This window comes from Vipera ursinii, assembly GCF_947247035.1.
Source record: "Vipera ursinii genome assembly, chromosome: Z".
Taxonomy (NCBI): domain Eukaryota; kingdom Metazoa; phylum Chordata; class Lepidosauria; order Squamata; family Viperidae; genus Vipera; species Vipera ursinii.
This window is the reverse complement of record NC_139517.1, coordinates 126,337,176-126,362,690: the sequence shown is the minus strand read 5'-3', so window position 1 is coordinate 126,362,690 and position 25,515 is coordinate 126,337,176. Positions and strand designations below refer to the sequence as shown.

The 25,515-nt window shown below is 44.0% G+C and overlaps 2 protein-coding genes across 5 annotated transcripts; one reads left to right on the top strand and one right to left on the bottom strand.

Annotated features, from left to right (window-relative positions):
- On the bottom strand, positions 1-20,130 carry GUK1 (guanylate kinase 1). 4 transcript variants are annotated; one of them, XM_083377028.1, is made up of 8 exons: positions 19,966-20,130; positions 9,300-9,413; positions 7,251-7,292; positions 5,699-5,795; positions 4,268-4,406; positions 2,895-2,979; positions 2,029-2,114; positions 1-224 (listed from the first exon to the last, which is right to left on the bottom strand). In XM_083377028.1, the coding sequence occupies exons 1-8, from the start codon at positions 20,000-20,002 to the stop codon at positions 189-191; spliced, it is 636 nt and encodes a 211-aa protein (XP_083233154.1). In that variant the 5' UTR covers positions 20,003-20,130; the 3' UTR covers positions 1-188. The 4 variants fall into 4 exon arrangements, with proteins under 4 accessions (XP_083233154.1, XP_083233157.1, XP_083233156.1 ...); XM_083377031.1 differs by lacking the exon at positions 19,966-20,130 and adding an exon at positions 18,933-18,953; XM_083377030.1 differs by lacking the exon at positions 19,966-20,130 and adding an exon at positions 14,137-14,157.
- A 61-nt stretch (positions 20,131-20,191) lies between these two features.
- Positions 20,192-24,283, top strand: MRPL55 (mitochondrial ribosomal protein L55). The gene is made up of 4 exons (XM_083377036.1): positions 20,192-20,368; positions 21,893-22,023; positions 22,425-22,638; positions 23,860-24,283. Exons 2-4 carry the CDS (start codon positions 21,998-22,000, stop codon positions 24,010-24,012), a joined length of 393 nt encoding a protein of 130 aa, XP_083233162.1. The 5' UTR covers positions 20,192-20,368; positions 21,893-21,997; the 3' UTR covers positions 24,013-24,283.
- The last annotated feature ends 1,232 nt before the right edge of the window (positions 24,284-25,515 follow it).

Genomic DNA, 25,515 nt, shown 5'->3' with positions numbered 1-25,515 from the left:
GAAGGGATCTTTTCTCCTTTAATAGAAAGTGTCAAAGGAGGATTTCGCGGAAGAAGCGAGCTAAAAAGGAATGTATGAGTAGGTGGATGGATTTACGGGTGTTTTTCTCAAACGCAGCACAAGAAGCACAGCGAAACACAATGCGGAATGACTGCAAAGCTCAGGAAGGTCTCCACCGTCAGGAAATTTCATGTTTTTTTCGATTCTTCCACTTTCTCGATCTCCTACGAGAAAGAGAACGGAGAGATTTTAGCCTCTGCAATTCACAGAAAGATCAAGATCCGAAATACGACACGGCAGAATTTAACTGAAATTTTACTAATTTATGTCGCTCAAACCTGTATCGGTGAGGATGGAAAGATTCCCCTTGTTGCAATATGCAAATTACAGGGAGAGTCCTTGACTTACGACGCTTCATTTACGTTTACGTTTTACGTTTTATTTAATTTATATACCGCCCTTCTCCCTGGGGACTCAGGGCGGTTCACAGGGCATATAAATAAAAATACAGTACTATACAAAAGTTAAAACAAAGATTAAATCAGTGCCCAAATTAAAAAACAACAATGCAATCTAAAATGACAATTTAAAACCCAGCTCCCCCATCAGGCCAGACCAGCCAATTCAAACAAATGGGTCTTCAGGCCACGACGGAAAGTTCGGAGGTCCGATGCCGTCTGGAACTCCACCGGCAGTTGGTTCCACAGAGCCGGGGCACCCACAGAGAAGGCTCTCCCCCTGGGGGCCGCCAGTCGGCATTCCCTGACCGGAGGCACCCTGAGGAGGCCCTCTCTGTGGGAACGCACAGGGCGGAGGGGAGTTGAAGCCGGCAGCAGGTGGTCCCCGAGGTAACCCGGACCCATGCCATGTAGGGACTTAAAGATCATAACCAAGACCTTTAGTGACCGTTCAAAGTTACAACAGTCCTGGAAAAAGGGAATCACGACCATTTTCATACATATGACTCTTGCAGCATCTCTGTGGTCATGTGATCAAAATTCGGACACTTGGCAACTGATTCATATTTATGAGGGTCGCAGTGTCCGGGGAGGGGGGGTCACGTGATCCCCTTTTGTGACCTTCTGACAAGCAAAGTCAGTGGAAGAAGCCAGATTCACTTAACAACCATGTCACTAGCTTAAAAACTACTTAACAACTGCAGCAAGAAAGATTGTAAAAATGGGGCAAAATTCACTTAACAACTCTCTCTCTTAGAAATTTTGGGCTGCATTGTGATCATAAGTCAAGGACTGCCTGCATTAAACAAATTGTGCAAAATTGCAAAAACAAAAAAATCCAGAGGCCATCACCTGGATGGGACATATAGTTATGAGGCCAATGCTGCAACCCCTGTAGAAATTTTGTATAACGTGGATTGTGTGTTTGTTTGTTCATTTCTCTTTTGTCATGTTCTTACGCTTACTAAATTAACAATATCCTGCAACTAAAACCCAGCCCAGTGTGAGTTACAGGTCTTCCCATCCCAAACATGTCCTGTTTTCCTCTAAGCAGGATGTCAACACTGCTAACATCGGATGTTTTTGCACTGACAATAGATGGAGATTCAACCATTTTCTTCTTATGCTTTTACTCTTAGAGTTAGATGATGCTGGGGGAAGGAATGTGCATGAGAGTTTAGCTAGACATAACAACACTGAACCTAGTGTGAGAACCAAGGCTATTGAAATAAGAGATGATAAGAATTGGAGAGCTGGAGGGGAAGCCTGCATTTCAAACTAATTGGAGAATATGATTTATGACTGTGAATTGAAGGAGGGAATTGTGCTTTGATACTGTGTGTTCAGGGGAGGGGAATTCAGATTTTGGCCTTGATTATGTTAGTGCCGATGCTATGCTACTCAAATAAAGATTCTTTAAGGTAAACAAGGCCTCGAAGTTCTTTGAAGCGTTTCATCTGTCGGAACCATGACACAGCTGTTTTTCCGGAAATTGCCAAGAAATGCAAGGTGAAGTTGCTTGTGGCTTGAACTTGTGACGGGTGCTTCCGACAAAGTCCAAACCACTCACCTCAGCCAGAATGTTTTTCAGTTTCATATAAGCTCCTTCCAAATCATCATTGATGATGATCATGTCGAAAAGGCCTGCCTCCTTACCTAGCATGAAACAAGAGATTAGGTTTTAGATGCGCCTATGCTTTGCAAAGGAAAACAATCAAGAAAGTAGCCGAGAAATTACGGATCTTCATAACCGTCTCGTAGGACAAAGATTGAATGGCACAAAGGACAATTTCATCTTGATTTTACAGCCCTGCGAGGTAGGCTGGACTAAAAAAAGACTACAGGTAGTCCTCGACTTATGACAATTGAGGAAAAAAAATTTGGATGCTGAGCAGGATGGTTTTGCCCCATTTTATGACCTTTCTTGCTAGTTGTTAAATGAGTCCCTGCGGTTGTTAAATTAGCCACACGGTCATTAAGTGAATCTGGGCTTCCCCGTTGACTTAGCTTGTCAGAAGTTTGCAAAAGGGGATCACATCACCCCGGGACTTTACGACCATCATAAATATGACTCAGTTGCCAAACATCTGAATTTAGACCCACAGGGATGCCGCTATGAAGCGTGAAAATTGGTCATAAATCACTTTTCCCCCCAGTGCCGTTGTAACTTCAAATGGTCATTAGATGAATTGTTGTAAGTCGAGGACTACCTGTACTGGGTCTTTTAATTGGCAGAGTTCGTAAACCTAGATAAGCAAGGATTAACGCCAGACAAACTTCATGCTGAGTTGATCCATCCTAGACTGGATTCTCCCTCCCTCCCTCTGTTGTTCTTCCGTTCCAGAAAATCATCTCTGATGGCGCTTGGGCCAAACGGCATTTCCTCCATTGGGGGAAGCAGGAGAGGAAACCCCCAAACTCTGGAAATTGACTCACTGAGTTCCATGTCAATGGCAGCCGCTTGCAGCCGCTTCTGTAAACTTTGTTCCGTCTCGGTCTGTCTCTCCCTTAACCGTTTCTCCTTTGGGAAAACAAAAGGGGAAGAAGAAAAGCGTTTCACATTTCTGGGAAAATCTCAAGTGGTTTTGATAGAAGAGAGTATTTGTAGCTCAGAGTTGGGAACTGTGGGGTCCCTGGTGCTCTCTGAGCTTGGAGGTTTCCTTGCAGATGTTTCATGACTCAACTAGGGAACATCATCAGTGCTAGAAGGGGGGAGGAGGAGGAGGAGGAGAACTGTGGGGTCCTTGGTGCTCTCTGAGCTGGGTGGTTTCCTTGCAGACGTTTCATGACCCAACTAGGGAACATCATCAGTGCTAGAAGGGAGGAGGAGGAGGAAGACTGTGGGGGTCCTTGGTGACCTCTGAGCTGGGTAGTTTGCTTGCAGACATTTCATGACCCAAGTAGGGGACATCATCAGTGGTAGGAGGGAGTGGGGTTTGCAGAGAGGAAGAGGAGAAGGAAGACTGTGGGGGTCCCTGGTTCTCTCTGAGCTTGGTGGTTTTCTTGTAGGCATTTCATGACCCAAGTAGGGAACAGCATCAGTGGTAGAAGAAAGTAAATAGTCTAATCAAAAACCCACCAGCAGTTCTCTCAATAATAATTACAGGGCAAACCACTCTATATAAACAGAAGGCAAACCCGAATCTCTTCTCGCACTGAAGACGTTCCTTGGTTGGGAACGTCTGCAAGAAAGCTGCCCGCCTCGGAGACCACCAAGAAGTACAAGTCATCATCTTCTCCTTCCTCCACTCCACAGACTTCCCTATAGCAGTGACGATGTTACCTAGGTCGCAAAACACTTGCAAGAAAACAACCAAGGTCCTCACAAAAAAAGAGAAACGCAGATAAGCGTGGATTAACACCAGACAAACACTCAGGCAGAAAACAGTGCCCTCTTCAATGAACTACGGAGAAGAAAACCTCTCCCCCACCATCACTGCAAATATAAATATCTTTATGTGTCTGTTGATGGCTGATTTGTCTTGAGTGCGTAACCTTCCAGAAATTTCCTAAAGTGTTTTGGGTTTAGCTCGGTCTAGGATGCTCGATGGGTGTATCCATGAGACACAAGGCATACTGAAGGCTCCGTTCTTCCTATGTGTTGGAGAAGAACATAGGACAGGAAAGCTTTTCTGAGTAGCCACCATAAAAGGCCTTCAAATGTTGGCATACCAAGGCCTCATTCAGCAGGACCGTTTTTGTGATATCCAAATACAGATGTGAGTTGTTACTATTGCTAATTTTGCAGAAACCCGCAGCCTGGTACATTAACTATAACCATAACTACAAACAATAGTATAACTTCTCACCAGGATCTCTATGGAAGGGACTTGAACAGAGATGTAGATGGGATTCAGGTCTGTCTTCTTGATGTTCCTCACGCCTTGAAGGTCAATATCAAGGATGCAGATCTGATTCTGAGCTTGGACAGCCTGGATGGCAGCTTTGCTGGCCAGGAGAAGGAAGAGGAATGGTTACGGTTGTTTTTTAAAAAATAATGAGTTTGTAAAATGCCTCTGAAAAAAATGAGTGCAAAGGTTTTACATTTCTATTTAGGTATCTAGCCAACAGAGGTGATGAGGAACAGTTAGGACAACAACAAAATAACAGAATTGGAAGAGACTTTGGAGGACATCTAGTTCAACCCCTGGTCAAGCAGGAAACGCTATACCATTTCGGACAAATGGCTGTCCAGTCTCTTCTGAAAAACTTCCAGTGTTGGAGCATTCACAGCTTCTGGAGGCAGGTGGTTCCACTGGTTAATTGTTCTCACTGTCAGGAAGTTTCTCCTTAGTTCCAGGTTGCTTCTCTCCTTGACTCGTTTCCATCCGTTGCTTCTTGTCCTGCCTTCGGGCGCTTTGGAGAATAGCTTGACTCCCCTCTTCTTTGGGGTAGCCCCTCAAATATTAGAAGACTGCTATCATGTCCCCCCTCGTCCTTCTCTTCATTAAACCAGACATACCCAGTTCCAGCAACCGTTCCCTATATATATGTTTTAGCCTCCGGTCCCCCAATCATCTTTGTTGCTCTCCTCTGTACCCTTTCTAGAGTCTCAACATCTTTTTTACATCGTGGTGACCAAAACTCACGTGATCTTGATTCTATCCCTCTGTTAATGCAGCCTAGCACTATGTTGGCTTTTTTGGCTGCTGCAGCACACAGCTGGCTCCTATTTAAGTAATCGTCCACTAGGACTCCGAGATCCCTCTCACAGTTACTACTATTGAGCAAGGTACCCCCTATATCAGACATGTCAAACACAAGGCCCGGGGGCCGGATTCGGCCCGCGAAGTGGTTTCATGTGGCCCGCGAAGCCAACCTGGAAACAGTGAGGGAACAGTCCCCACTGCCTTGGCCTTGGCCCAGAGACCCTCCTTCTGCCAGAGACCCTCAGATCTGTCCCACTCCTGCCCAGGCCCCCATAGGCAACCTTGATGAGAACAATGTAGAGCTGGCCATGCCCACCCAGTAGGCCATACGCACTCAAGCCACGCCCACCCAGTAGGCCACGCCCACCCTGGCCACGCCCACCCTGGCCACACCCACCCGGCCCCTTGAAGGCAACCGCAATGCTGATGTGGCCCTCAATGAAATTGAGTTTGACACCCCTGCCCTATATTATACCTGTACTTTTGGTACATGAGTACCTTGTATACATAAGTACCTAGTCCTCATGTTTACAAAGACAAACATCACCATTAAAAAAGCAACCCATTCCCAATGCATTTGAAAGAGTCTACCTTGTTCCGTACATGTTGCCCGAAAATTCTGCATGTTCCACAAATTCTCCCGCATCAACCTCCTTTTGCATCTCTTCCCTGGTCACAAAGTGGTAATCTGGGGTAAGAAACAAACCAGGTTTCCCACAGCTGCATGCTAGAGTGCATGCAGAGAGGTGTTGCTGGCTTCTTCAGCATTATTAGACATGGAATTGTCGTTGTGTTGAGGATTCTCTTCGAGAACAGCTCAAAGGAACAAGGACGTTAAATGAATTCTTTTTTATGGGTTTAAATTAAATTAATCAACCCTGATTAAAAAGGGATGAACATGGGAATCATATGTAATTTTAAAGAGGATGGCAAGATAAATCTTGTCTTAGTAAAGGAGATTGGAGGTGGGTTTTTTTTCTTCTTTTTTTTTCTATCTGTATTACTTTTTACCATTTTCTTTTATTTTTTCTTGCCTTACATGATTTCATGTTGATTTTTTACTTAAGTAAAACTTTCCGATTAAAAAATTATTTATAATAATACTTATTCATACCAATTAATTTTATTCAATTTTTAAAATTTAATTTTTAAACTACTTTTATTAATTAATAATACTAATGCAAGAAAAATAATACTTATTAATAATTATTAAAATAATTAAAAATGATTCAATTCAGTTAAAAAATTATGAATAATTGAATGATTAAATTATTTTAAAAAGACAAAAGGCACTTCGGAAATGGGAGGAAGTATGAGGAATTTGTGTTATTTCATGTTTATGTTTTACGTGAAAATTTATAATAAAAATTAATTATTATTAGCCGATAATTATTTTTAATAAATCAATTATTAATTTATTTTTGAAAATGAAACCTCAAAATTGAGAAAAATTTGAATTTGTTATATTCCATTTTTTTACTTTTGTGAAAATTCTTAATAAAAATTCTTAATAATTACTTTTTATTAAATAATTATTCTTAATACTTCAATTATTAAATTATTTTTTAAAAAGAAAAGAAGTCTCTGAACGGAGACTTATTTTTTACTTAAGTGAAAATGTTTTATTTCTTTATTGATTTATAAAATGTATTGGATCTTACCATAAGGTAACTCTGTGCAGCCTACAGATATAAAAACTATCTCTACATCATGTGACATGACCGTTTTTCCAGACTAGACGACCGTTGCACGTGATTAAAATTCACACGCTTGGCAAGTGACTCGTATTTATGACGGTTGCACAATGTCCCGGGGTCACGTGATCCCCTTTTGCGACCTTCTGACAAGCAAAGTCAATGGGGAAGCCAGATTCACTTAACAACCATGTTACTAACTTAAGCGCTGCAGTGATTCACTTAACAACTGTGGACAAGAAAGGACATAGAATGGGGCAAAATTCTCTGAACGACTGTCTCCCTTAGCAACAGTAATTATGGGCTCAATTTTGGCCGTAAATCGAGAACTACCTGGGTGCATGATTGGGAATTGTAATTTGCTGCTGGGTTTCCAATTTGTGGAAAGCAACTGCAATTCACATTGTGGTTTTTTTTCCAGGAAGTGACGATAAAATTCTGCTTTTTACCTTTTCCATTGATTTCCCCAGGTCGTGGTTGTCTTGTAGTATCTGGAAGCAGGAAAAATATAAATAATAATTTTTTGAAACGCTCCATAAGACTTAGAGATGTTATGAAACAGCTACACAAAATGCATTGTGTTTTTGCCTTTCTGGCCCTGCGCTGACTTAATCGCATCTTCTCTTCCCTTGAAGTTATGCCCTGATTTAATAATTAATACTGTCCTCAACTTAGGACCATAGTTGTTAAGTGAATCATGAGGTCGTCAAACGAATCTGATTTCGCCCCCATTGACTTTGCTTGTCGGAAACCAGCTGGGAAGATCACAAATGGCAATCAGGTGATTCCAGGACACTGGAATTGTGTCCAGGTTTTGATCACGTGACTTGTGGGGATGCTGCAACGGTTGTGAGTATGAAAACAGACATAAATCACTTTTTACAGTGCCACTGTAAGCTGAAATGGTCACTAAATGAATGGCTGTAAGACAAGAACTACCTTACTTGCCAAAGCAAAAGAGATTGAGAGATTGAGATTTATTAATTTTAAATTTATAAGAGGTTAGCAATGTAGGAGAAAAGGGTGCTACAGGTAATCCTTGACTTACAACTGTTCGTTTTCTGACCGTTCAAAGTTAAAACAGCACTGAAAATAGTGATTTATGACTGGTCCTTGCAGTTATGACCGTTGCAGCATCCCTCATTTATTTATTTATTTATTTTTATTTTAATCCCATTTATATCCCGCCCTTCTCCGAAGACTCAGGGCGGCTTACAAGCTTAGCATGGTCACGTGATCACAGTTGCACAGCCCCTGGGTCACATAAGCACCACCTGAGACCTTCATAGCCAGCTTCCAACAAAGGGGGAAGCCCAGACTTGCTTAACAACCATGTGATTCACTTAACGACTGCAGTGATTCGCTTAACAACCTTGGCAAAAAAGGATGCAAAATCAGGGCTACCTGTATCAACAGCAAGGGAGAAAAATGAAACACTACAGGCATAATTGGGGTGAGCTAAATTCACAATGTGAATTCATTCATAATTTGGAGATTTGTAGTTCTCGCCATGTATGTACTGTATGTATGTGGGTGTATACAAACACATCCAAACTAGATTTAATGCATGCTGATTAATGTACATTTAAAGTGACAATAAAGTTATTATTCTATTCTATTCTACAATCATTCTATTCTATTATCTATCTAATCTATTCTGTTCTGTTCTACAATCTATTGTATTCTATAATCTATTCTATTGTGTTCTGTTCTGTTCTATTCTACAGTCTATTCTATTCTGTTCTGTTCGATTCTACAATCTATTCTATTCTATTCTATTCTATTCTATTCTATTCTATTCTATTCCGTTCCGTTCCGTTCCGTTCCATTCCATTCCACAATATTCTATCCTATTCTACAATCTAGTCTATTCTATTTTACAATCTTTCTATTCTATTCTATTCTATTCTATTCTATTCTATTCTATTCTATTCTATTCTATTCTATTCTATTCTAATTCTAATTCTACATTCTATTCTACAATCTATCTATTCTATTCTGTTCTATTCTACAATCTATCTATTCTATTCTACAATATATTCTATTCTACAATATATTCTATTCTGTTCTATTCTAATTCTACATTCTATTCTAATTCTACATTCTATTCTAATTCTACATTCTATTCTATTCTACAATATATTCTATTCTACAATATATTCTATTCTATTCTATTCTATTCTATTCTATCCTACAATCTATCTATTCTATCCTATCCTATCCTATCCTATCCTATCCTATCCCAGCCCATTCCATTCCATTCTGTTCTCCTAATACCAGAGCTAACTAAAGGCATTGGGTTCATACAACTCACCAATCCCTACACAAAGAAGTAACTGAAGTTAGGGGGAGCCAAGCTGAGTGAGAAAGTGTGAAAGTAGCTGCCTGGGTTTCAACGGGATGGGTTACGTGTGTCTGGCAGGCTCAGCCAGCAAGCCAGCCAGCACCTATGCACGCTTTCCTTTGCACACCACCCCTGCAGGAAAGGGCTCACTCACGGGAGACGCTGAAGCCGAAGACGTTGTCATAATCTTTGAGAAGTTTCTTCAATAAAGTGCTTTTTCCTGCGCCCGATGGGCCGCTCAGTACAACTGGCCTTGGTCCTTTCATAACTGGAGAAAGACAAGAGAAAAGCGGTGGGTTGTTAAAAATCTAGGAAAAGAGAGCCGGTTGGTCAAGGCACTAGAAAGCGGGAGGCAGCGAGTTCCAGTCCTGATTTAGGCATGAAAGTTGGCTAGGTGACTTTGGGCCAGTCATCAGGAGACGAAGGAATTCTAGTCCCGTTTTAGGCATGAAAGTGGCTGGATTTCCTTGGGCCAATCACCAGGAGACTGTGAGTTCTAGTTCGTTACGCATGAAAGCCTCTGGATGACTTTGGACCAATTACCAGGAGATGGTGAATTCTAGTCCTACCTTAGCCATGAAAGCTGGCTGGGTGACTTTGGGCCGGCCCCTCTCTCTCAGCCCCACCCACCTCACAGGATTGTTGCGGTGGTGAAAATAGGAGGATGAAGGCATGTTGGTGCCTTACTTGTAAACAAATGAAAGGATATAAATAAATAAATACAATTTAAAAAAAGTTAAAATAAGGTGGATTGAGAACAGGCAGCACCTGGAGAGTTCAAGTGGAACGTAGCACCGATGTTATATGGAGCTCCTTGCCAAGCAAGAAAGTAAATCTATTAACAACACGCTGCCTAGTTTACTAGGCAGGCCTTGGCCTCTGTTCCTTCGCTGGAAACAATAAGCTTTGGCTATTGCATTAAATATGTGTGTATTCTGCCCATGAAATTCTGACCTTCGGGCTGGACAATGACCTTGACCCGGCTCTCAGAATCTTGGACTGATTTTGGACTATTTTTCTGCACACTCCTATTAAAAAGGCTAACCATTCAGGCAAGCGACTGTCACGAGACTCTGCTTTGGTCTGCATGCATTGGCTGTTGCTATCTCTGTGACCTTAAGTAAACTGTGAATTACCACAGCAATTGTGCACGAGTCAGGATTTGAAACACGAAGCAGGACATATCCTTATGTAAAGGAATGAAGAGATGACCTTGGAAACGCTGTTTTTAAGAACATCTGATGCAGGAGAGTAACATGTGCCCACTTTTGAGGACCTCGTGAAATTAACATTTTATTCCTCTGCATTTTAGATGGGAAACATGTAAAAATGACGTGGAAACCTCCCAATCTTCCAAATAATTGTGATATTTTCCTCACAAAGATATTTTCCTCCTTCAACATCTAAGTATACCTTTTCTATCATCCCATGTCACCTAGTCCTTGACTTATAACCATTTGTTACCTAGTCCTCGACTTATAACCATTTGTTTAGTGATTGAAGTTACAACAGCACTGAAAAAAGTAATTTACGACCGTTTTGGGTGACTTTTGCAGCATCCCCCACAGTCACGTGATCAAAATTCAGATGCTTGGCAACTGACTCATACTTATGACGGTCACAGTGTCCTGGAGTCACGTGATCTTGTTTTGTGACCTTCTGACAAACAGTCAATGGGGAAGCCAGACTAACTCAACAACTCAACCGCTAAATTGATTCACTCAACTGCAGCAAGAAAGGTCCTAAAATGAGGCAAAACTCACTTAACAACTGTCTTGCTTAACAGTGGAAATTTGGGTTCAACTGTGGTCATAATTCAAGGACTACCTGTATTTGTTGCTCTCGGGAGAGCCCAACAGTAGAGAAGCAGAAGCAATAATATATTTTTTGCTGAAATGTTTTCCACTCTTGAGCTCTAGCATATCTTTGGATAAAGCCCACCAGATCTGGCCCTCTTCATTTAGAACTAACTTACTTTATCTCCTCCTAGTAATGTTAGCTTTCTCGGTGCTCAGAAGCAACAACCCCACAGCAAGAATGCTCTGAGATTTTCCAATTTTTTTTTCCTTCTCCCCAGTGATTTACCAAAAACTCTAGCGCAGAGAAGAACAACAAAGATAATTAGGTGCCTGGAGGCTAAGGACGGTTGTAGGTCTAGTCTAGTGAGAAGAAGGATTAGGGGGTGACATGATAGCAGTGTTCCAATATCTCAGGGGCGGCCCCAAAGAAGAGGGAGTCAAGCTATTCTCCAAAGCACCTGAAGGCAGGAGAAGAAGCAACAGATGGAAACTAACCAAAGAGAGAAGCAACCTGGAACTAAGGAGAAACTTCCTAACAGTCAGAGCAATTAATCAATGGAATAATTTGACTCCAGAAGTTGTGCTCTATCACTGGAGATTTTAAAGAAGAGACTGGAAATGGTATAGGGTTTCCTGCCTGAGTAAGGGGCTGGACTAGATGATCTCCAAGGTCCCTTCCAACCCTCTTATTCTCTAAACTCCCAGCCCTTTGGCTGTCTGGCTTTGTTCCCTGCCCAGATTTTTGATGTTTATGTCATCTGAGATTTCTACCGCCAGAAGAGATTTATTTATTTAAATTTTTATACCGCCCTATTCCCGAAGGACTCAGGGCGGTTTACAGGGCAGCATAAAATACAATATAAAAACAGTATAAATTAATAATGAATAATGAATAATGTCTCACACAATTAACCCATTAATGCTTGGTTCTTATTTCCTGCTGCCCAACCCACAATAACAACCAGCACGCTCCTCCGGGAACACACGGTAAGGTTGTTTTGAAAATAAAAATAGAAGAGGATTGCAATTAAGCCGAAGGGGGGGAAAAATAGCAGAGTTGCGTCCAGCACCGACGGCCGCTTCCTCGCCCAGCTTACCTGCTTTTCGGAGGGACCGTTTAAAATTCGGTACTGTTAACAAAATCCTGGTTTTTTTTCCTTTACGTTTCCGAGACAGGAAATGGATGGATCTGGATTGTGCTGGTGGAGAAGGCAGCGTAGAGGGAACAGCAGTCTGTTTCTGAGTGCTTAAAGCCTTAATTATCCGGGTTTTCACCTTGGGACGGTCTCAATCCCTAATCATCTTTTGTTTGTTTTCCACAGACACTTTGACTCCTGCTATTAATGGCTTAAAGAATCTGGGAGCTTAGCTTTGAAGGACGTAAACTCTGCCATCGGATAGAGTGCATTTTAAGAAACGACGAAGCCGTCTTTGTCAGCATCGTTCAATTAATATATCCATCATTTATTTAACATATCCATCCGGACCAGCGACAGCTAGCTGATCTTGAATGATTGCAAAAAAAGCTAACTGTGAAGAATCCTACTTAGCCTGAGCAGGAGAGACTCTAAGGAAGTCCACGGCTCTTAATTTAATGGATTTTTTTTTAAAAAAAATTGTTTCCATAAGTGGTAATTGTGAAGTCCAAAATTTCAGTTACTAAGTGAGACAAATCGAGTTTTGCTCCATTCTATGACCTTTCCTGCCACGGTTATTAAGTGAATCACTGCAGTTGTTAAGTTACTGAGGTGGTTGTTACGTAAATCTGGCTTCCCCGTTGACTATGCATGGCAGAAGGTCGCAAAAGGGGATCACGTGACCCCAGGATACTGCAACGGTCGTAAATATGAGTCAGTTGCCAAGTGTCTGAATTTGTGACTGTGGAGATGCTGCAATGATCGTTAGGTGTGGAAAATGGTCCTAAGTCACTTTCTCCAGGGCCGTTGTAACTCTGAACGGTCACTAAATGAATTATTGTACTTTACTTGTTCTCACAATGGTTGCCTTCCTGGAGATCACCAAATGATCTCATATCAACAAAACCTTTTTTATATTTCAAAGTCTTCGATCCCAACTCTGGGAAGGGGAGCTAAATCAGGTGTATGAGGCACTCGTGGATCAATTATGGTCACTAAGAGTTGATATCAACTTGATGGCACATAAATCAGGCAAAAGTACCTTGGAAAATTGACTGTTCTGTTTCCTCCTCCCCCGCCCCCTCGTAGGCAACCTTGGCTCTATGACTCGTGGACTTCAACTCCCAGAATTCCTGAGCCAGCCATGCTGAGGGGAAAGGGAGAGGTTTCCATGCTGAGCCATGCTGGCTCAGGAATTCTGGGAGTTGAAGTCCACGAGTCATAAAAGAGCCAAGGTTGCCTACCGCTGGTCTAGGCCTAGGCCGCTTTATGACTTGTGGACTTCAACTCCCAGAATTCCTGAGCCAGCCACGCTGAGGGGAAAGGGAGAGGTTTCCATGCTGAGCCATGCTGGCTCAGGAATTCTGGGAGTTGAAGTCCACGAGTCATAAAAGAGCCAAGGTTGCCTACCGCTGGTCTAGGCCTAGGCCGCTTTATGACTTGTGGACTTCAACTCCCAGAATTCCTGAGCCAGCCACGCTGAGGGGAAAGGGAGAGGTTTCCATGCTGAGCCATGCTGGCTCAGGAATTCTGGGAGTTGAAGTCCACGAGTCATAAAAGAGCCAAGGTTGCCTACTCCTGTATGTGAATTAAGGAGGTATTTAAATTTCTTGCCCATGTCTTCTTCTCGAGTTCAGCCTTATGGGTCTGGTATTGGATCTGGCCTATCTCTGTCCAGGTCACCTTCCTTATTCTCTCCACTGTTGTTTCCCAACCTCAACAACTAACACATGTGGACTTCAACTTCCAGAATTCTCCAGCCACCATGAGTGGACTTCAACTCCCAGAATCCCCAGCATTTGTCAATCTCAGCAATTTTAAGATGTATGGACTTCAACTCCCAGAATTTGTCAGACCGATGTCGCGCGATGTATTGGAGCTTTTTCTCCATTGCCGGCAATGGAGTGGGTGCAGTTTCCCGATGACTTGTCTGGCCTGCGGGCCGGCAGTTTGACACCCCTGACTAGGTGGTCATTAAGAGTTGACACCAACTTGATGGCCTATAATCAAGACTCAAAGGTGCTTTTTTTCCCCCTCAAGATGCAACTGGACTTACTTGTTTTTCTTTTGAAGACGTTTCGCTTCTCATTCCAGAAGCTTCTTCAGCTCTGACTGGATGGTGAGGAATGGAAGGATTGATACTCCTTAGAAACAGACCTGGTCATTTGCATTCTTTGAGAGAGTCGCTGAGGCCACTTGGACATTCACCTGTGTCCTCAGGGTCACCTGAGTAGTGCAAATGGGTGTGGAATGGATTTCCAGAAAACACTAAAGCAGACATGTCAAACACAAGGCCCGGGGGCCGGATCTGGCCCGTGAAGTGGTTTCATGTGGCCCGTGAAGCCATCCTGGAAACAGTGAAGGAACGGCCCCCACTGTCTTGGCCCTGGCCCAGAGACCCTCCTCCTGCCAGAGACCCCCAGATCTGCCCCACTCCTGCCCAAGCCCCCCATAGGCACCATTGATGCGAAGGATGCAGAGCTGGCCACGCCCACCCAGCAGGCCATACGCACTCTAGCCACGCCCACCCAGTAGGCCATATGCACTCTAGCCACGCCCACCCAGTAGGCCATACGCACTCTAGCCACGCCCACCCAGTAGGCCATACGCACTCTAGCCACACCCACCCTGTAGGCCACGCCCACCCGCCCCCCTGAGGGCAACCTCAATGCTGATGCGGCCCTCCATGAAATTGAGTTTGACACCCCTGCACTAAAGGAACCATTTGTGCTTCAGTATGAGATGGAAACAACGCAGACACATCCCCAACAGCCTCCGCCTGTCTTCAACCATGAAGGGATCCTGAGCAGAAAAACATCCTAGAGCCAAGAAGGCTCCACACCCATTGGCACCACTCAGCTGACCCTGAGGACGCAGGTAAACCCCCCAAGTGGCCTCAACGACTCTCTAAAAGGATGCAAATGACCGGCTACGAGGAGTATAAATCCTCCCGTTCCTCACCATGCAGTCAGAGCTGAAGAAGCTTCTTGGGTGAGAAGCGAAACATCTTCAAAGGAAAAACAAAAAAGTCCAGTTGCCTCCTGGGAAAAAAAAAAAACTCCTTTGGGACAACCATTACCTGGATGACTGAGAATCACCAGAGACATTTACTTTTAATCAAGAATATTTTTGAAGATTGACTGGGCTTTACTTAAACCTCCCCACCTTACATATATGTGAATTAAGGAGGTACCTGAACTGTTTGCGTAAGTCTTCTCGTTTTAGACTTCACCTGTGGTTTTCCCCTTATTGGTCTGGGGTAGTGCATCTGTCCTATCTCTGTCCAGGTCATCTTTGTTATTCTCTGCACTGGTATTTGTTAAACGTAACAGCTTTAAGACACATGGACTTCAACCCCCAGAATTCCCCAGCCAGCTGAGTCAGTGATGGCTGCGCTATTCTGGGAGTTGAAGTCCATACATCTTAAAAGTTGCCGAGACGGAGACACATTGCTGTAGATCAGGGGGTCTTCAAACTTGGCCCTTTTATGACTTGAGGACTTCAACTCCCTGAATTCCTAAGCTAGGCACGCTGGCTGAGGAATTCTGGGAGTTGAAGTCCACGAGTCATAAAAGAGCCAAGGTTGCCTACCCCTGGGCTAAGTCAATGCAGAAGCCAAACTCACTTAACCACCATGTAACTAACTTAATTACTGCCGCGATTCACTTAACAACTGTGGCAAGGTCGTAAAACGAGGCAAAAGTTGCTGAACAACTGTCTCGCTTAGCAATGGAAATGTTGGGCTTGACTGTGTTCGTAAGTTGAGGACTCTCTGTATTTTGTCCTTTTTCTTGTAACGGGTTTTCAAATTTCAGTTGCGCTGTGTAAGGTTTAAAATGCAGCCGTCGGCCACCGAAGAGCCCTGGGTTTGCACCAGGCGTTCTCAAGAGATCATTACCGAAGTGAGGGATAAAATGTGCGCTATAGAAGGGTTACAAGTGAGGGTATTTGACAAAGCCAGCTTTTACCCAAGCATGGCCTGGCCAGCAAGGAAAGCTCAGAGAGAAAAGAGCATTTGGCACCCCAAGAAAAGGTGATTAAGAAGCCTGAAAAAGACTTTCTCAGCTAAGCACCACTAATCTTGTTTCCTATTTATAACCTGCTTTAGTCTACTCTAAAGGCACTTCTGTGGCGATGGGTCCAAGGGCATCACGAACAAGCACGGAAAAAGATATTTAAGTCGTTAAATTAAGATCCAGGAGGACAAAAAAAGAATAATTAGGCATCCAAGTTTGTACTCAGACAAGAAAGATGAGAGGGAGGGAGGGAAGGAAAGGAAAGAAGGAAGGAAGGAAGGAAGGAAGGAGGGAGGGAGGGAGGGAGGAAAGAAGGAAGGGAGGAAGGAAGGAAGGAAGGAAGGAAGGAGGGAGGAAGGAAGAAGGAAGGAAGGAAGGAAGGAAGGAAGGAAGGAAGGAGAGAAAAACAGAAAGTAAAAGGGAGGGAGGAAGGAAGGAAGGAAGGAGGGAGGGAGGGAGGGAGGGAGGGAGGAAAGAAGGAAGGGAGGAAGGAAGGAAGGAAGGAGGGAGGGAGGGAGGGAGGGAGGAAGGAAGAAGGGAGGAAGGAAGGAAGGAAGGAAGGAGAGAAAAACAGAAAGTAAAAGGGAGGGAGGAAGGAAGGAAGGAAGGAGGGAGGGAGGGAGGGAGGGAGGGAGGGAGGAAAGAAGGAAGGGAGGAAGGAAGGAAGGAAGGAGGGAGGGAGGGAGGGAGGGAGGAAGGAAGAAGGGAGGAAGGAAGGAAGGAAGGAAGGAGAGAAAAACAGAAAGTAAAAGGGAGGGAGGGAGGGAGGGAGGGAGGAAGGAAGGAAGGAAGCAAGGAAGGAAGCAAGGAAGGAAGCAAGGAAGGAAGGAAAGAAAAACAAAGTAAAAGGGAGGGAGGGAGGAAGGAAGGAAGCAAGGAAGGAAGGAGAGAAAAACAGAAAGTAAAAGGGAGGGAGGGAGGGAGGAAGGAAGGAAGGAAGTAAGGAAGGAAGGAAGGAAGAAGAGAAAGGAAAAGCATCAGTTGCCCAATGTCTCAATTGTGATCACATGACCATGGGGATGCTCCAATGGCCATAAGTGTAAAAAAAAAATTCAATGCTATTGTCACTTCTAATGGTCACTAAACAAACAGTTGTTAAGTCGAGGAATACCTGTATTCTGGGCTTTTCAAAACACCCTTTCAGAAGATAGTGGAAAATTTACTCTTCTGGAGACTTTCAGAGACTAACTGAGCACCAGAGCTGCATAGATAAGAGTAATCCTTGACATGAACGAATGAATTTGGCCACATGTGATGAGACGCACAAGCGATTTGTCTCCAACCAACCAGAGCCCAAACTTTATCTTGCTAAGTAAGCAACTGTCAAGTGAGTTTTGCCCCATTTTACAACCTTTCTTGCGATTCTTGTTAAGGGAATCACTATAATTGTTAAATTAGTAACACGGTCGTTAAGCAAATCCGGCTTCCCCCATGGACTCTGCTTGTCAGAAGGTCGCAAAAGGGGGATCACGTGACACTGCAACCGTTATAAATGCGAGTCAGCTGCCAAGCCTCTGAATTTTGACCACGGGACCACGTGGGGATGCTGCGATGGTCGTTAAGTGTGAAAAACAGTCATAACTCAGTGTTTTCAGCGCTGTTATAACTTCAAATGGTCGCTAAACAAACCACTGTAAGTTGAGGACTACCTGTGTTTTAATTTGTTAATTCACACCGTGTTTTGTTCTTGCAGATTGCTTGTTCTGACATGCTTTTCCTCGGCTGCCTCAAAGATGCTTTTTCATCGGGAACTCGAAGACATTTCGCTTCTCATCCAAGGAGCTTCTTCAGCTCTTTATCCTGAGATGGTTTTATCTCATTTATTCTGTTGAAAGCAGCTGGGAGTCAGTTATGATTTGGTGGCACAGAAGTTCACTACATTAAATAAATTACTGGGAAATCCACCCTGGCTTTCAGAGGCTGTTCGTGCATTATAAGCCATGCATAAAATTCACTCACAGCACAGCGCAGGCATTTCCCAGCGAAAGCAGCAATAATTAGATATTTCCTGCTTCAGTTGCTTGTCATCCTGTAAATAATTGGACAGCTCTAGCAGATTTAATAATTGCCAAAAGGACATATAAGAAGCTTCATTGTATTTAATTTGGCATCTGCCCTTAGCTTCTAAACTTCCATTCATCTCGCTGAAAATAAGTTTTTAGACAAAAAAAACACTTTATAGTTCTAAATATTTATCAGAACTGATTTCAGAAGCAATATTAGGGGGGGGAAAAGACTTTTAACTTATGGTATGTTTCTTCCCGTCCTTTCTGGATTCTGGGAAGTGATTATCATTCATATTGTACTCTAATTTTAATGAGAGTGTAAAATTTCACTTAGAGAATTTCAAGTAAAACTGACATTTCAGCCCTGAGAATTACTACCTTACTACTCACTACAATTGAGCCCGACATTTCTGTTGTTAAGCGATATAGTTGTTAAGTGAGGTTTGTCCCATTTTACAAGATTTCTTGCCACAGTTGATAAGTGAATCATTGCCGTTGTTGAGATGAGTTACAATGTTGTTAAGCGAATCTGGCTTCCCCCCCCCCCCCACTGACTTTGCTTGTCAGAAGGTTGCAAAAGGGGATCACGTGACCTCGGGACCGTCGTGAATATGAGTCAGTTGCCAAGCATCTGGATTTTGATCACGCGACCCATGGTCGTAAGTGTGGAAAATGGTCCTAGGTGACTTTTTTCAGGGCTGTTGTAACTTTGGAGTGGTCACTAAATGAGCGGTTGTAAGTCAAGGACTGTCTGTACTCCCATCCTATTTGCAGAGAGAAGACAAACTGTTAAAAGAATTATGGCAGTATTTGTTCAATTGATATGGTACCTCAGTGTGTCCCAAGACACTGAGAAGGAGGAAGACAATGACAGTGGGGTGTGTGGTGGTTTTTTGCAGACATTTCATGACCCCATTAGGGAGGATCATCAGTGCTAGAAAAAAGTGGAGGAGAGAAAGGAGGAGGAGGAGGAGGAGGACTGTGGGGTCCTTGGTGCTCAGAGAACACCAAGGACCCCACATATAAAATGTGTTAATTAAAAATAAAAATAAAATTGGGAACACAGCCGTTTGTCGGCAAAGGAAATGACTCTGGATGGTGATGAGATTTTATTTAGAAAGTGAGCAGAGCTGGCTGAATGGGGGGGGGGTGTTAATGGTCATTTTAGATCATTTTAAAAGAGCCCCAGAAATTAGGGGATGTGGATTATGGCTCAGGGTCCAACAACTGCTGCCTCCAGGCGCCAGGAACCCTAACCTGAAAAATTGGATGGGACTCACTTAACTGCCTTGCTTAGCAACATAAATTTTGGGCACCACTGTGGTCATAGGTCGAGGACGGGCAGAGGATAAAACTGGCCCTTCTCTGATCAGCTGTTAAGAAATGCTCCAGGAGACCCTGGACTTAGCTGGGGTCAGACTGGATGACCTCTGGGGGGGTCCCTTCCAATTTTTAGATGTTCTCGTTGAACGTTGGGCAGAAAGGAGGAAAACACCCCTCTCTACTTCAGTTACTGTGTCCACTGTACAACCATGGGATGCTTTGCTTTGGACTCATCCGTGGAATAGGGGTTGGACTGGATGACCTCGGGGGTACCCCAACGGTCCCTTCCACAGTCATTCTTCCAACTAATGCATTGGTCATCCTGTGCATCGTTTTTAAAAAGGGCCGCCTCCTCACGTGCGCCGGGAGGACCACGAGGCCCATCACTCCCGGCCAGCCAAACCCCTTGGGGGAAAAAGCAAAGGGATAACTGCGGTGGAACCAACGCCAAGGGCTGCGGAATCCGGGGGGGCACATATCCGCAGCACACCGCCGAATCGAAATGGGGCATAGGGGGAACCCCGAAGCTGTTGCACTCACCTGAAACTGCAGCGGACAAGAAGTGCCGCCACCTCATGAGGAAACAAACCGGAGCCGCGTCCGGGAAGGGTGACTCAAAGAGACGGGGCGGGCCATGACCAGGCCCCGCCGCCCCACGCAAGCTCCGCCCCTTACCCGGCAGCACTGTACGTTCCGGCCGCGCCGAAAAGCAGCCTGGGAGAGAGGCGCCGCAAATGACGTCACTGACGCAGGAGATGACGTTGAAAGTGCCTCGGCGGAGTCACATGCGTAGATGACCTACCTGCCGCCGTTCCGGGTTAAACCATTCGGCACCCGTACGAGGGGAGGGGCAAGGGATAGGTTGAACCATTCTTCAGGAGGGGGAAGAGAAGAAACGGGCCGCCGGGATTCGCAGAGGGGGAAAACGAGGATCGAACCATCGGCAAGTGGAAAGAGGGGGCAGGATCAAACCACTGAGAGAACTGGTGGGGGAGGGGACGTGGGCCTGGGAGGCCATTCATTCCGAGGACGGGAAATGGCGTGAGATGGGTGCGAAGCAAAGTGTAGCCCCAATAAACCACGATTGGCTTAACCGTGGCTAATGAAACAAGCCAAGATGGCTGGCCTTGGCCAAACCGGCCCGTGCTGTCGCCTTCATGGCTTTCTCCACCCAAGATCGTAGTAGGTAGCTTGGACTACAACTCCCATCAGCCAGGGGAAGGCATGATGGGACCTGTAGTCCAGGGCGTCAGTATGCCCCTGCTTAGCAAGTGAGGAAGTAAGTAATACAGAGGAGGGGGTCTCCAAACGTGGCAACTTTTGATTTGTGGACTTCAATTCCCAGAATTCCTCAGTCAGCCATGCTGGCTAGGGAATTCTGGGAGTTGAAGTCCACAAATCTTAAAGGTTACTAAGTTTGGAGACCCCTTATTTAGAGGTTGACTGCCTTTGATCATGGAAGCATTTTGCTCTCACTTTGTCTAAAATCGGCTACCTCAAATGGAGCCTCCAGATTTCAGGGCAGTATACCTTGGAACCTGCTGCCATTTACAGGAAGTCTTCAACTTACAACAGTTCATATAGTGACTGTTCAAACTTATGGCGCTGAAAAAAGTGACTTATGACTGTTTTTCACACTTAATGACTATAGCAGCCTCCCTGTGGTCAAATTTGGTCAAAATTCAGATACTTGGCGAGTGACTCATATTTATGATGGTTGCAGTGTCCTGGGGCTCATGTGAGTCCCCTTTTGGAAACTTCTGACAAGCAAAGTTAATGGGGAAAGCCAGATTCATTTAACGATCCTGTTACTAAATTAACTGCAGTGATTCACTTAACAACTGTGGAAAGAAAGGTTGTAAAATGGGGCAAAACTCACTGAACCACTGTCTCACTTAACAACAGAAATGTTGGGCTCAACTGTGGTCGTAAGTTTGTATTTTTTTTTCCTCTGCCAAAGCTCGGCCTGTTTAACTGACAGCCCTCCATTTTGCACACTGGCTAGCCATGTTAAAATCCATTTTCTAATATGTTTTGGAGTTTGGTGCAATAGTTCAGCACTACCAGAACATTTTAAAATTATTCTACTTTAAGCTAGTTAATTTTAGCAGGTTTGATAGGTGGGTTGTGTATTTTTTTCCCCCCTAGTTATGTCTAGTGGCTGGCTGTTGAAAATTAGGAAGCCAGAGGCCTCCCCAAACATGGAACTTAAATAAATAATACCCAAGTCACAATTTTGCAAAGAAGCCAGAGTTGCAGAGAGAGAGAATGAAGTCCACCAAAACTCTGCTTGAAGCTTTTGCATTTCTTACGTTAATTTGTTTGTTCGTTCGTTCGTTCATGCAGTACCCATGCATTAACCTATACTTGGAACAAAACACCCCTCTAAAACTTTATTTCCAACGTTGGAGGCACAAAATAACAATCCAAAGTTTGTAACGAGATTTATTTTCTTCTCTTCTTCCAGTTCTCAAGCACGTCGCATTATGACTCTGGCAAAAAGCCAAGCGTTTTAATTCCTCTTAGGAATTCCTAATCAGGATCTATTCCCAAAGCCTCGTTGCACATCAAAATGGCAGCTCTAAGCAGGAGTTTAAGGTATTTGGGATATTCCCAGAATAGTCTGAACAGAAATACTGTAGGCTTTGCAATCCAGAACTGAAATTTTATAGCAGCGATATTCTGAAAAGGATATAATAAATCTTGGAACAACTTAATTTAAAAAGCCTACTGCAATTTTGGTAACTTTTAAGATGGATGGACTTCCAAGTCCCAGAATTCCCCAGCCAGCATATTAGATGGGGAATTCTGGGAGTTGAAGTCCTCCCCTCTTAAAGCATGGCTGGCTGGGGGATTCTGGGAGTTGAAGTCCTCCCCTCTTAAAGCATGGCTGGCTGGGGGATTCTGGGAGTTGAAGTCCTCCCCTCTTAAAGCATGGCTGGCTGGGGGATTCTGGGAGTTGAAGTCCTCCCCTCTTAAAGCATGTCATTTTGTTCTAGAATTGGTTTCGGCATCCTGCAGGCAGACCCTCTCTCCAGGTGCCTCCTCAGGGCTTGTGGGCTTCGTACAACAGCCAACCAGCTGAATTCGAATCGGACATCCATCGCTTGCTTTCCAAGAACAAAGTACGCCCGGCTGTATCCGGTCCTCCTGATTAGGCAAGATGGATCCACTATTCACCTCCGGTACAAAGAGCCGAGGCGGATCCTCCAGGTGAGAGTTAAACTCCCTGGCTTTCTTTGCAAAGACAGAGCAGGATTTCCTAAATCATGTGGCAACCATTTGACTTGTTTCTCAGCTCCTGTCTGGTCCTGCGACCGCCGAGATGCTTAGCGACCATGGTGGTTTGCTTAACGACCGCCACAAAAAATGTCCTAAAATTGGGTCAGTCATGCGAGGACTCACTGAACGATCAGTATGCCTTACAAGCTTAGTTCTCAGCTGAATGGCGATCCTAACTCAAGGACTTTCTGCGTCTTAAGGATTCGTTTCATGGTTAACTGGTTAAGCTGTGCTTTTGTTTGTTTCACCCATTCTTCTTACTGAAAGCCGGGAAAGTGAAATGCTCGGAGTTATTTGGGAAGGCAGAAACACACACACACACACACATACATATATACATAGACACACACACGTGTGTGTGTGTGTATACACAGTAAAATGAGCTAAAACTCACTTAACAGATTTCTCACTTAGCAACATGAATTTTGGGCTCAGTGTTGGTTGTAAATTGAGGACTATCTTTTATACACACATAAATGCACAAGGCGGCAGAATTCCTGCAGGAATCTTGTGTGCCAAGCCATACATTTTTCTACCTCTTTAATACTTTGCGTCATATAAAGAGATGAGTGCTTAAAAATTGTAGTCCTTAACTTACAACCGTTCATTTAGTGACCATTTGAAGTTACAACGGCAGTGAAAAAAATGATTTATGACCATTTTTCATATTTACGCCCTTTGCAACATCTCCTTGGTCACGTGACCAAAATTCGGACACTTGGCAACTGACTCGTATTTACGACGGTTGCGGTGTCCTGGGGAGGTCGCGTCATCCCGTTTTGCGACCTTCCGACAAGCAAAGTCAGTGAGGAAGCCTAATTCTCTTAACAACCATGTTACTAGCTTAACAACCGCAGGGATTCACTGTGGCAAGAAAGGTGGTAGAATGGGTCAAAACTCACTTAACTGTCTTGCCTAGGAAACAAAAATTTTGGGCTCAGTTGTGGTCGTAGCCTGAGGACTACCTGTAACAATAAATGTCTTTTGAAGTCGAAACTTGCCTTTGGAACAAGGTAACGCAGCCTGGCTACTAAATGGGTTGAAAGTTGAATTGAATAGCCTACAAGGGCAGCCCCATGCAGGTTTCCCATAGCAGTAGTCTAGCTGTCAGTCAGCGCCGACACTGAGCATTCTTGTCTTTTCTCCACTTAGATACCCGTGGACCTCAACACCCTCCCCGAGGCTGAAAGGAGAAGTCGGTTAAGGAGGAAGACCTTGATGAAATCGAAGAAAGAAGTAGAAGTTACAACTTTTGAAGATGACTTTCAGTTGGAATATTACAAGAAATTTTGGAATAAAAAGTGAGGGTTTTTTTGGGGAGGGTGGGGTCGGTAAGAGTCTCAGCAAGTGTCTAGAATGTTATAGACCAGGAGTCTTCAAACTTGGCCCTTTTATGACTTGTGGACTTCAACTCCCAGAATTGGAATTCTGGGAGTTGAAGTCCACAAGCAGGGTTGCCTGGCTGAGGAATTCTGGGAGTTGAAGTCCACAAGTCATAAAAGGGCCAAGTTTTAAGACCCCCTGGTTATAGAATGTGCGAGGATTGATAATCCACCCACAAATAAAGAGATTTCTTTGTAATTTTACTCTGGTTGTATTTTTTGGGGGGAAGTGTTAATTCGTTTGAAGAAAGGGATGGGAAATACTCAGGTTAAGCCACTTTGTGATACGGGTAAACCCAGACACTCTTGGTTTTATCAGTAATAAAATTACTGGACGTCCTTGAGTTACAATCATTCATTTTGTGACTCTTTTAAATCACAACAGTCAGAAAACTGCGGTTGCCGCATCCCCTGTGGTCGCATATTAAAATGTGCACCCTTGGCAGCTGGTGTGTTTTTACATCTTAGTGTAAGTCATTTGCACCTTCCCAGCTGGCTTCTGACATGCAAAGGAACTGGATTTGCTTAATGACCAAGTGATTCACTTAACAACTGTAATGATTCACTTAACAATAAAAAACATTGGGTGCGAGTCAGTTTCAAATCCAACTCAGCCAGGACACTGGCTGAGGAATTCTGGGAGTTGAAGTCCACAGGTCATAAAAGGGCCAAGTTTGAAGACCCCTAATTAAGAACAACAATCTTGGTCAAAAAGAGGGAAATTGGAACAGACCTCAAGATCTGCAGACCTGTGTTTCTTAACGTTGGCTACTTTTAAGATGCATGCCAGCTGAGGAATTCTGGGAATTGAGGGCCATACCTCTTAAAGGGGCCACATTAGAAAAACCCTTGATATAGCTGAATCTATATTCCTTACCTAGATCTATTTTCAAACATTTATAAAGAGAAAAGCAAGTTCTCACTGCTCTAAAATATTTGGGAGACTTAATAAAATGTCCGTGGCCAACCTCACAGGGCTGTCATGCACATAAGAAGATGAACCAGCAACCTCCTTATCTGCAGCGCCATTCACTGTTTTCTCCCTTTACAAGCCATGCCTAAATTAGGTTTTATCAAGGTTTGGGACTCCTCAACATCCTCGCTGGTTAAGGAGGATGGACATTGTAGTCATACCCAGAATCCTGTGGGGAGATGCACCCTCTCCTTCTTTCTGGGAAGAAGCAGGATTTCTTCAAACCTCGTCCACAGTACCCTTGCCTGCTGGGGATCATGGGACATGGAGTACTAACCCCGCCAGAGCACTCATTGGTCACCTCAAATGCTCATCCGGCAAGGCATTCTGCAACGTTCCCAACAAACCCAACAGCGCCATGTGTATCTGGGGACTACAAAGCCCAACATACTCAAGTCACTTACAAATGGCTGGAAAAAAAACTACTTCGGAGTTGGGAAGGGGGGGGATTCA

Bases quoted from the DNA above. Each gene is read 5' to 3' on its own strand.
- GUK1 (XM_083377028.1), bottom strand. From the start codon at position 20,002: ATGAGGTGGCGGCACTTCTTGTCCGCTGCAGTTTCAG. The intron at 2,980-4,267 runs GTGAGAAGTTAT...GTTTTCCCAAAG, and splicing joins TCCCTTCCATAGAGATCCTG to GAGAAACGGTTAAGGGAGAG. The intron at 2,115-2,894 runs GTGAGTCAATTT...GTTTCATGCTAG, and splicing joins TGCCATTGACATGGAACTCA to GTAAGGAGGCAGGCCTTTTC.
- MRPL55 (XM_083377036.1), top strand. From the start codon at position 21,998: ATGGCAGCTCTAAGCAGGAGTTTAAG. The intron at 22,024-22,424 runs GTATTTGGGATA...ATTTTGTTCTAG, and splicing joins GCTCTAAGCAGGAGTTTAAG to AATTGGTTTCGGCATCCTGC. The intron at 22,639-23,859 runs GTGAGAGTTAAA...TTCTCCACTTAG, and splicing joins AGCCGAGGCGGATCCTCCAG to ATACCCGTGGACCTCAACAC.